Source organism: Dipodomys spectabilis, unplaced genomic scaffold, assembly GCF_019054845.1.
Source record: "Dipodomys spectabilis isolate Male_0828 unplaced genomic scaffold, ASM1905484v1 ptg000066l, whole genome shotgun sequence".
In the NCBI taxonomy this organism is placed as follows: domain Eukaryota; kingdom Metazoa; phylum Chordata; class Mammalia; order Rodentia; family Heteromyidae; genus Dipodomys; species Dipodomys spectabilis.
The window spans coordinates 12,024,323-12,035,682 of NW_024870743.1; the positions used below are offsets into that span (position 1 = coordinate 12,024,323).

An 11,360-nucleotide genomic window follows, 5' to 3' on the forward strand; every position below is an offset into this window, starting at 1 on the left:
TTTCCTGCCTGCAAAAGGGAAGAAGTAATCACTGAAATGCATTTACCTCACCAAAGGGAGTATAAAACTGCACAGAGTTGATATCTTTTTCCTGAGTGACGACCCTCTGGGAGCCGGCCACAGCTAACACACTACCAGTGTGGTTCCACTGGATGCTGACCACGTTCATGCCCGTATCAACCAAAATTGGGTCTAGTCAAGAAAAAAAAAAAAAAAAGGTAAGTTAAGAGTGACATAACCTACAGAACTGTATGAGGTTAAGACAATTTTTAAATATTCATTTAATTCTCCAATTATAAATGGGAAGATGACTTACTTTGGTCATTTTCATGTCTCATTATTTGGCATCTTCCATTGTCAAAACAAATAGCCAGGCAAGGACAGTCAGGTTCCACATAGCCTTCTGTGCCATGGTACCAATGAATGCCTGCGATGCTGATGGCTCCAGTGACGTTCACCAAACAATTCAGCTTCATTTTCATCTAGACAGATTCACATAGCTTACTTATGGGCAATTTCAAACAGAGAGCTGCTGGAAGTACATTGAAGGTGGGATCTAAAATCTGGCTGCAAAGGCAAGCCTCAAGGCTACTGAGAGTACTCTCAGAGGACAATGTCACACAGAAACTGACTATTTGTAGATTAGAGTAATGTCTGAATCCTCTTCACAAACAAAACTGCCTCACCAGTGGGTCAGAGGTCTATCCTGGCTCCACCTTGCAAAGCCAGAACTTTTCTCCAAGTTACATGACTTTCCCTTCTTTCTACAAACTTGTTTTTCTCTCATGATATAAGTCTCCCATTCTTTCTGCAAACAACTTTTATTGATTCAAAAATACTTTAATATCTAGCTGCATGAAAACCTGGACTTGAGGCAGCAGAAGATACTAACAAATTTAAATTTCACAGCACCCTAATACCTATCCCCTGCTTTAACACACTGACACTGAATCCATCCAGATGCCAAAAACCAGAACTGAAAGCAAGGCTAATCTCTATGGGCCTTAGAGAAACTAATTTGTAAAAAAACTTGACTAAAAAAAATTTTAGCCAAAAAAATTTTTCCAGCTAAAAATAATTTCTAGCCAATGGCTCATGCCTATAATCCTAGCTACTCAGGAAACTGAGATCTGAAGATCACAAAAGCCAGCCCAGGCAGAAAGGGCCATGAGACTCTTATCTCTAATTAACCACCAAAAAAGCTGGATGTAGAGCTGTGGCTAAAATGGTAGAGCAGTAGCCTTAAGCACAAAAGCTCAGGGCCAGTACCCAGGCCCTGAGTTCAAGTCCCCAGACCAGCACACACACACACACACACACACACACACACACACACACACACACACAAACACACACACACACACACACACAAAATTACCTTTAGTCTCAGTTACTCAGAGGCAGAGATTAGGAGGACCATGGTTTGAGACCAGCTTGAACAAAAGAGCAATACCCCCATCTCAAAAAACAAGTTGGGCATGGAGTCATACCTGTAATCCACTAAACATACCTATAAGTCTAAAAGCTACTGTGGAAGATACAGGCAAAAGGATTATGGTCCAGGACAGCTAAGGCAAACACATGAGACCCTACAAGAAATAACTTCCATTAAGTAGTGCTGGGGGTATAGCTTAAGTGGTAAGAGTGCCTACTGACCAACATGAGACTCTGAATTCAAAGCCTAGTACCACAAAAACTTTTTTTGATTGAAAAAGAGAAAAAACTGACTCAAAGACTAATTACATAAACTATAATAAACGTACATATAAAGGATATAATAATTACATAAAGCTATGTAAATAGATATAATGAGTATGTACTTACTATAAAATTTCCTTGATTATCATAAATGTGTATTTCCCCATTCGCCATTCCAAAAAGTAAGATTTTACTATCTGCAGACCATGCTACATGGCACAACTGTATACCCTTCAGGTCTTTTCCCCAAATACGGTTCCCTAAAACAAAACATAAATATAATTATTGGAAGTTCAGAGTCACTATCTTCCAGCTGCTTTCAAAATCTTTGTCCCCCTAAAGAATATCAAATGCCCATTCTTTATTGACTAACCTACCTAAATTAATTATTGAGCACATATATAAGCTAACATCGTAAAAGACCTTTTAAGCAGCAGCCATTCCTTTTCACTATCATGAACTCTTTCTTCTGCTCTTCTCCAAATGCTGCTGGCTTCTAACTCTACCAATGGCCCTTAAGTTTCTTCACCCATTTGGGGTTTAAGCTACCGTGCATATCTAGAGATTCCCCAATTACGCCTTCAGCCAGATGTTTCTGAGCTGCAGCCATAAATACCTAACAAGGATCTGGGTCTCATTCACTTCTTCCAGTATCACCTTAGGAAAACAAACAATAGTGTTTTCTTTTTCTTAAATATACTTGCTTAAAACAGAACCAGCAAAGCAAAAAGTATTCTTAGATGTCATCAAATTGTGAATCAAGTGTTGTATCTATTTTTAAATCAGAATGCTAATTGTTATGATACTTAAATCTCTAGGGATAAAAGCCAGCTGGATGTTGCTTAGTCCAAGGCATGCATGCATACCATCCACCGAGCCAACGATCACAGCTCCATCCTCATATACGATACAGATCTTCTGCCCGTCGGAATTCCAGCTCATACTTCGAACCACTGACTTGTTCCGATTGTTGATCATCTCCTCATACCAGGAGCCTGTTTCCAGAGATTAAAAAATTGACAAGTCACACTTTTACATCTATTGAATAGTACTTCTAGTTAACAGTTTGTCTAGAAAGCATCCTATGGGATAAATAGTTGCAAAGCTTTCTTCCATCTGTGGAACTGAACTATAGACCATCAAACCCAACACGCGCACGCGCGCGCGCACACACACACACACACACACACACACACACACACACACGAGAAAAAGTCACCTAACCTTGGGGCCAATTGCTTCAAGGTCATCACAGGAAACACAACAAACACCTATTATTTTCCCTTTGTTCTTTCTTCCTCTTTCTACCTCTTTCTTCTAGTCAATTAAGATTGATTGAATATACTATTAACATGTGTGGAAATGTAACAGTAAAATTCTCCTCTGTGTAACTAACATAAGCTAATGGGAGTGAGACGAGACAAAGAGAGACAGAGAGAAATAAATAAAACTTTAAAAAATAAGTAATTAGGGCTGGGAAGGTGGCTCAGTGGTAGAGCGCTTGCCTTGCATGCATGAGGCCCTGGGTTCGATTCCTCAGCACCACATAAGCAAAAAGAAAAAAGCCGGAAGTGGCACTGTGGCTCAAGTGGTAGAGCGCTGGCCTTGAGCTGAAGAGCTGAGGGACAGCGCCCAGGCCCAGAGTTCAGGCTCACGACTAGACCCAAAAAAATAAAAAATAAGTAATTAAAACCCTATTTGCTTTTTTAGGCCCAAAACCACTGGTTTTTTTAATTAACTTTCCCCTTTTAAAAATAACATATAGCATTTTCATATAATAACTATGAAGAGATGACAGCAAACACCACCTTACATGTATGCATACTCATACTCTCAAAGATTAATTACATACTAGGCAAAAGCATCTCAAACACTAGGTAAATGCTGAGCTTATAGTACGTTACAGTAATAAACAGATCATCATTATGCTGATGACAAAAACATTCTAACTACAAAATCGCCTACCTGAGATGAGATGTGACTTCCCTGTAGTAATATCAAATTAGAGGAAAAAGAAAAAAAGCAGAGGGGATGGAATATACTGGCCAGCAGCCAAGTAAATAGTCACATGATTTAGACTAACTCTTCAAAACAGGGCACTAACAGAATCATGACTGAAGCCTTGAGAAGGCTGACTCTGAAAACCAAAGGTACACTAATCTACTGTACTCCATGTGGTACCCCACTGCATGCCTATACACACACTCTCTCTTTAAAATAAAACTCATAATTTTAAATTAAAAATTTGTAAATGTCATATTCTGAACCTTTACAAAACAGGAGACATTACTAAGGAAAATGATGGCTACTCTCCTGAACAAAATACACATTATGAGCTGCTTCTCTAGTAACAGTGACACATCTAAGTTAACCCTTCTCTTCCTTCACCCCCTGGCTCTCAATTGTAGACAAGGAACACAAATTATGAATCAGTTGTCTGAGCTGAGAGAAAATGTATATCCACAAAAAAATGGGAAGCTAACTGACTCAATCCAAGGAACGAATTATTGCCTTTGACTTCATAAATGTGTTTCTAACTTGTAAGCTAACCCCAGCCACTAATTGCATAGGGAGTAATTCCCATTGGAAGTCTGGAAGGTGGGAGGGAACTATCACATGTAGAAACTAGTCTACTAAGTGTCCAAGTTCATTTTGAAGACATTCAACAGTAACTTATTTGTTTTCTTAATGGGTTCACAGTTCAAAAGAAATAACTGGGCAGAAATAAATCCAGAGTACCACTGCACAGTCAGCATGAACTCCTCCTGCTAGTTATAATGAATCTATTTTAGAGAAATACTGTGAGCCAGACTCCAGTTAGTGAAATACAACAGCTCCTAAAATACCTTTATATAGCATCCAAACAATGATAAGCCCATTCTGATCACTGGTAGTCAACTTCTGATACTGCTCATTCCAGGTTATAACTTGAACTGCACCTAGGACATCAGAACACAATTTATAAATTTTAAAATTACAGTTAATTTCAAATCTGTATCTGCATAAACCCCAATTAAACAGTCTTCAATATTAAAATTATAGATACCAAAAAGATTCAGAGGATATAGTTACTGAAGTCACTAATTTTCTACAACTACGCATAATGCAATTTCTATCTACCCCTCTATCATAAGACATATCTATGGCCACTTAAAAAGTTATCTTTGATCTGATGAGAAACATAAGCAAGCAGAATTGGGAGTATAGCTCAAATGGTACAGCATCAGCCCTGAGCAGAAAAGGCCAAGCAAGACCTCAAGACCCTAAGTTCAAGCCCCAGTGGAAAAAAGAAAAGAGAAAGTAAACCTAGCTGGACATTGAGGGCTCACACCTATAAGCCTAGCTACTCAGGAGCCCATCAGTCTCTTATCTCCAAATAATCACCAAAAAGCTGGAAATGGAGCTGTGGCTCAAGTGGCAGAGAACTAGCCTTTGACCAAAAAAAAAGCTGAGGGACAAAACCCAGGCCCTGAGTTCAAGCCCTAGTACCTGCACACACTAAAACTTCAAGCATGAATGATTAACCAAACCATTATTGATGTCCCAAAGGAAACTGTGTTGTCCTTTTGAGATTTTTGGTTGGTTAGTTGTTTGTTTTCCATTTTCCCTCATCTCAATTTTCTATACTATTAGTAACAAGTTATGAGTACCTCTTAAACTCTGGGTTATATAAAAAATTGATTTTTTTGTTTTCTTATCTATAAATTCTTCAGTGTCTATTTCCTAATGACAATACCTTTCATAATCATATTATAAATCTAAATTTTTAACTGATAAACTATTGTCTAATACATAGTCCATTTTCAGATTTCATCAATTGTTAGATAATGTCCTTTCTAGATATTTCTTTGTCTCCTAGCAGGATCCATGAGATCATATAATTCATTCAGTCATTTTATCTTTAGTTTCCTTTAATCTGGAATCACAAGACAGATTCTTTAAAATGACCTGACATCATTTTAACATATTTATATTATATATACACACATATACATAGACATGTATGTATATATATAGTCAGACATTTTTAATATATAAAATAACAGTACTTTTCCATACTTATCAAAGATGCATAATCCTGTTAAAAGATGATATGCCTCTAGGCCATATAAATTATGGCTCAATAAAAATTATTATTTTAAATATTATAACTATCTAAAATGTCAACATCCCTGCATTAAGTACATGGATTCAAAATGAATAAAAAATAAAAACTAGATGACTCACCACTGTGACCTTCCAGGGTCTGATTCATAGAAAGGTTACTAGGAGCTGCAAGACCCTTCAATTTTGCATCATCTAAAGCAAAAAAATAAATAAAAATTAAAACTTACTATACTATATATATACATATACATGTATAAAAGCAATAGGTTATATGTTTTTTTTGACATATCCTGAGGTTTGGCGAGATAAAGACATTAGAATGGTTTTCTGTCCCTCATTCACAGTGCAAGTGTGAATAATACTGTATTCTCCTTTCAAAATAATAGTCTAGGGAAATATTTTACTCAGTAAAATTTTACTCAGTAAAATATCAGTGCAGTCACTAGTGCTCCATTTTCCTTCCAAGAGATCCTAGCTAGAAGATCTGTGGGCAGAGACTGAAAACACTAAAACTTATTTATGAGGGACCAGACAGCAAAGACCTTAGAAGCAAGTTTTTTTATTGAGTTTCACAGAACTTCATGCATGTATTCATTCCTTCAACTAATATTTATTCAAGATGCACACTGTGCTAGGAACTAAGGAAGGTACTGGGTAGCAAATGATGAACAAAATGGTTCCTTCTTCTCATAGAGCTTGTAACCTATGGGTAGTATGGTGAGAAATCTCACACGTGCACACACACACACATACACATAATTACAAACTTGGAAAGTAAAGACAGCACAAGAGAGGGCCACAGGGGCTAGTTTAGACTGAAAACAGACAAGGAAAGAAATGATAACTGACTAGGGATAGCAAGGCAAAATAAGGACAGGTAAGTGGATTGAATCTAGATAGCAAGCAAGAAATGAAAGGCCCTGGACCTCTAGTGACTGAAACAAAGACCTGTGTGAAGGAAGGAAGGAAAAATGGGCTCAGAGGGAGAGGGGGTGATGATCAGATCACCTGATTCCTTGCCTCTCTATGAAGGCAACATGAGGGACTACACATGAGGGATACAGCTATGCATGCATGAACTGATCCCTCTGTTGTCCTGACCATCTTCAAAGGCTGGGCCATTCTCACTGCTTCAGTTAACTTCAGACAGTACACATGACTACAGTTAGCTGGCATGACCTTTAAATACTGCTCCTCTGATCCAAGGGGATTTTTTATTAATAAGGTTTTTTTTTATTATGAAAATACCGTACAGAGGGGTTATAATTAATGAGTACATTTCTTATCAAGCATTGTTGCCTCCTCCTTTGTTTCCCCTTACCAAGTGTTGTTTTTTTTTTAATCCAGATTCTCTATCTCTTAAGCATTGGCACCATGAAAAGCTAGAGATGCCACCTCAGTCAAGTCCTAGATCCAGTTACTTGGGGGATCACCTAAGCCCTGGAATTCAAGGCCAGCCTAGACAACATAGATGGAGGGGGGGGGGGGGGGGAAGAGAAGGGAGAGTGGAAAAGGAGGAGGAGGAGGAGGGGGAGGAGGAGGAGGAGGGGGAGGAGGAGGAGGAGAGAATGTTACCTCAATCACCTTTAAACTCTACTACCCTACCTACATCTTGGCTACCAGTCTTTTAACTTAAAACATTTCAGCAGAGTTTTTTTGTTTTTGTTTTACAGATGACATTGGCTAGTGTGTAAAGAATGACAAGAAAGAGGCAAGAGCCAATGGGATTTTCCTAGCCAATGGTTTTCCTAGAAGTCTAGATGAGGACTGACAGTGGCTGGAGAACCAGAAGTTACAGGGAACACAAAAGAGATGAGTGTCATCAAGGTAAACTTGGGACATGGAAGCAATGATTGCTGATGGGGTGATATTAAAGTGGAAGGGGAATGGGGAGAAAGGGGGATCCAGCTGAGCAAATAAATGAAATTAAGACCCTGGCTGAATGGAGATACTTAAGATTTGGAAGATGACTGGGATTTTGGTTTTGGACAGTAAACCGGACATGACTGTGGACATGGAATGTAGACACGCCAACATATCTAAAACTAGGATCCTGCAGGAGATATAAATAAAGATCATCATCCCACACAAGGATTTGAAGTTGCAGGAATGAAGAATAAGTGATGACAGAACAGATCCAAGTTCTAAGTAATTCCAATCATTAGAAAAATCTAATGAATTATGAATCTAGTAAAGACATTGAGGACGTCACACAGAAGGGATAGATAATATGTTTAAGTGACAGTAATTTCTTTTACTTCTCCTGTCTGGAAAAATAATATTTAAAGAAAGGAAGAAGCCAGGCACCAATGGTTTGTTATAATCCTAACAACTCAGGAGTATGAGATCTGAGGATAACAGATCACAGCCAGCCTGGAGAGACAAATCCATGAGACCCTTATCTCCAATTAACTAGCAAAAAGTTAAAACTGTAGGCATGACTCAGCCTTGAGAAGAAAAAGAACAAGAAGGAGCACAAAGTCCTCCAAGACCCACAAACAGACATGTTTTAAAGAAAAAATGCCCTCTGCTTCTCATGATGGTACCTGCTTTATAGTCTCAGCTTCTCAGGAGGTTGAAGCAGGATAGCTTGAACCCAGGAGTTCAAGGTCAGCCTGGCAAAGTATTAGTCTCTTTCTCTCCCTCTCTCTCACACACACACACACACACACACACACACACACATACACTCAGTGTCACACAAAATAAATGGCAGCCTTCTGAGTAGCTAGGACTACAGGTGTGTGCCACCTGCACCCAGCGTTTTGGTTCTAGGCAAGCAAATTAATGTAATTTAAACCTGATACAAGCTAGGCGCCAGTGGCTCACATCTGTAATCCTAATTATCAGGAGACTGAAATTTGAGCATCATGGTTCAAAGCTAGCACAGGAAGGAAATCTATAAGATTCTTATCTCCAGGTCTGGGAAGGTGGCTCAGTGGTAGGGCGCTTGCCTTGCATGCCTGAGGCCCTGGGTTCGATTCCTCAGCACCACATAAGCAGAAGGGGAAAAAAAAGCCGGAAGTGGCACTGTGACTTAAGTGGTAGAGCGCTAGCCTTGAGCTGAAGAGCTGAGGGACAGCGCCCAGGCCCAGAGTTCAGGCCCCATGACCGGACCCAAAAAAAAAAAAAGATTCTTATCTCCAATTAACTACTAAAAAGCCAGAAGTGGCAGTGTGTGTGGCTCAAATGGTAGAACACTAGCCTTGAGGAATAAAAAGCCCAGGCCTTGAGTTCAAGTCCCAAGACCTGCACACACACACCCAAAAATTTTTTATACAAATTTTAATTGGATTTGTTGATATGAACATATACACATAAACATGTGAGAAACATTAACAGAGGGAAAAAACACATTCTTAAAGCACTGAGAGATTAAATTACAAAACATCAGAAGCGAAAGTTTTATACTTAATATTGATTTTTCAAAACTGCCTTTTGACTCACAAAATTAATGTAGTCTCCTCTTTGCTTATGCTATCCATGAGTTCTCTGTTGAATGGTTAAAAACAAGGACTTGAATGTGAAATAAACTTAGTTTCCAATGCTAGCTCTACTATTCACTGCCTGCAGAACCTTGGCAACTTATTACCTAATCAGTACCTCCATTTTCTCCCCTGGAACATTCACTTCTATCAAATGGGTCATTCAGGAGTGTGTGGCAGAGCCAATTCCAAATGCAATTTCTTTATCTAGATCCACAAACTTGATTAAGAATCATCTAGCCCGCTGCTGGTGGTTCATGCCTATAATCCTAGCTTCTCAGAAGGCTGAGATCTGAGAACTTCGGTTCAAAACCAGCCCAGGCAGGAAAAGTCTGTGACACTCTTATCTCCAATAAACCACTCAGAAAACCGGAAGTGGCACTGTGGCTCAAGTGGTAGAGCAGTTGCCTTGAACTGAAGAGCTCAGGGACAGCGCTCAGGCCCAGAGTTGAAGCCCCAAATCTAGATCACCAACCTAGACCAACAAGATGAAAGCTAAAAATTGTATAACTGTTTGCTGTCCTTTCAGAGATCTAGTAATTTTAAAAATGTAAAATATATTCAGTTTTCTATTTGGGAGCACTAGTCACATAATCATTGAGAAAAATTATAGAGGCCTGTAAATAGCATACAATAAAAAAAAGTATCTGAAAAAAATAAAGCAAAAAGGGACTGGAGACATGGCTCAACGGGTAGGCTCAACGGGCCTAGCAAGTGTGAGGCCCTCTACCACCAAAAGTATAAATATGCCAAAATGTGAGATTTTGTCATATTACCAAAGTGTTGATTTCCATGGCTTCAATTTGAATCCTATGGCATCAGTTCGATCTTTGGACATAGCATAAGACAACATACTTTTCATTTTTTTTACTTTACATCAATAATATCAGTAAAAAAGCAATCTGATGTTTACTATATAATGTTATTTATATTATCTACACTTGATTGAAAAAATACACTAGGAAAATCACCATACTCTCACACAAAATCACATACAGAATCATGCATACTCTTTTTAAGAGCTAGACAAATACTTTCAACAAATCTGACATTAGCCATTTTTCTAGCGATCTCAAACATTTTGGCCTTGTCTTCATTTACCTGTTTGTGTCTCTAATTTCAAAACTTTCAATAATCCCTCTTCACCTCCACATGCTATAAACCCTTGGTCCTTGTTCCAGGATATACACTTCAGCCTCACGTTGTTAGGTATGGCGATCTGTAAAAAGAGTCACAGCCATGCTAGCACCTTTTCACGAAGGAAGGGGGCGGCAGTTAAGTCTGAAGACTTAAGAAAAGATTCCAAAGAAAACAGCAGACCTTGCGAGTGGGGGGGGGGGGGGGAGAGGGCGGGTAGAGAGGAGGAAAGGAGCCTTTATGGACAGGGACGTGGGTCCCCCAAATGCCCCCAAGGTACTACCTTTTAGTAGAGGAAAAGGAGTGCACACAAAAGAGGAAGAAAGCCAGGTGTGTAGGTCGCCTGAAGAATGTCTAAAAGCTGGAGAGAGAGGTATAAATTCATACGACTATGCATTTCCCTGCACAGTATTGGACCACCCAAGTGTTTTGTTGTTATGAGCCACCATCCGAATCCGCAGCAAGGAGTGGAGGAAAGACGGCAGCACGGCGTAGCAGCAGGTGGCCTGTCCAGCAGGACACCCCAAAGGGCCTGGCCGGGGGAGGAGGGGGCGCATCGGAGCATGGCTGGAGAAGGAAGCTGCCTCAGCCAAGGGGTACCGGAGACAGAAGGCCGGGAGGAGGAGGGCCGAGGCTGGACCGGCGTGGAGCCCGGAGGAGGAGGGCCGAGGCGCGGCGGGGTACAGAGCAGGTAGCCGGAGGGCCAAGGTGAGGAGACGCTGCCGTCCTGGCGGGAAGGATGAAGGACGGCCCGCGGGCTCCCGGAATGGAGGAGGAGCGAGGCAGACCCCCGGGAAACTCACTTTCTTGCTCAGGTAGAAGAACATCGTGGAGACTCAGTGGGAGGCCCAAGGCCCACAACTGGTAACGGCTTCTACATCCCCACTGGCCGGTATCTGCAATCGGGGAAGCTCCCGTCGCCCTGGCAACCGC

General features: G+C 40.2%; 1 protein-coding gene across 1 annotated transcript in view; it reads right to left on the minus strand.

The window, feature by feature from the left end:
• Positions 1–11,360, minus strand: part of Wdr35 (WD repeat domain 35) — a 62,582-nt gene extending 51,222 nt beyond the window's left edge. Inside the window, exons 1-8 of the mRNA XM_042680783.1 lie at positions 11,231–11,360; positions 10,392–10,509; positions 5,926–5,997; positions 4,545–4,637; positions 2,565–2,693; positions 1,825–1,958; positions 317–482; positions 47–192 (exon numbers count right to left, since the gene is read on the minus strand). Of these exons, the coding sequence (XP_042536717.1) occupies positions 47–192; positions 317–482; positions 1,825–1,958; positions 2,565–2,693; positions 4,545–4,637; positions 5,926–5,997; positions 10,392–10,509; positions 11,231–11,254 (882 nt within the window). The 5' untranslated portion in view covers positions 11,255–11,360. The remainder of the gene's footprint in view (positions 1–46; positions 193–316; positions 483–1,824; positions 1,959–2,564; positions 2,694–4,544; positions 4,638–5,925; positions 5,998–10,391; positions 10,510–11,230) is intronic.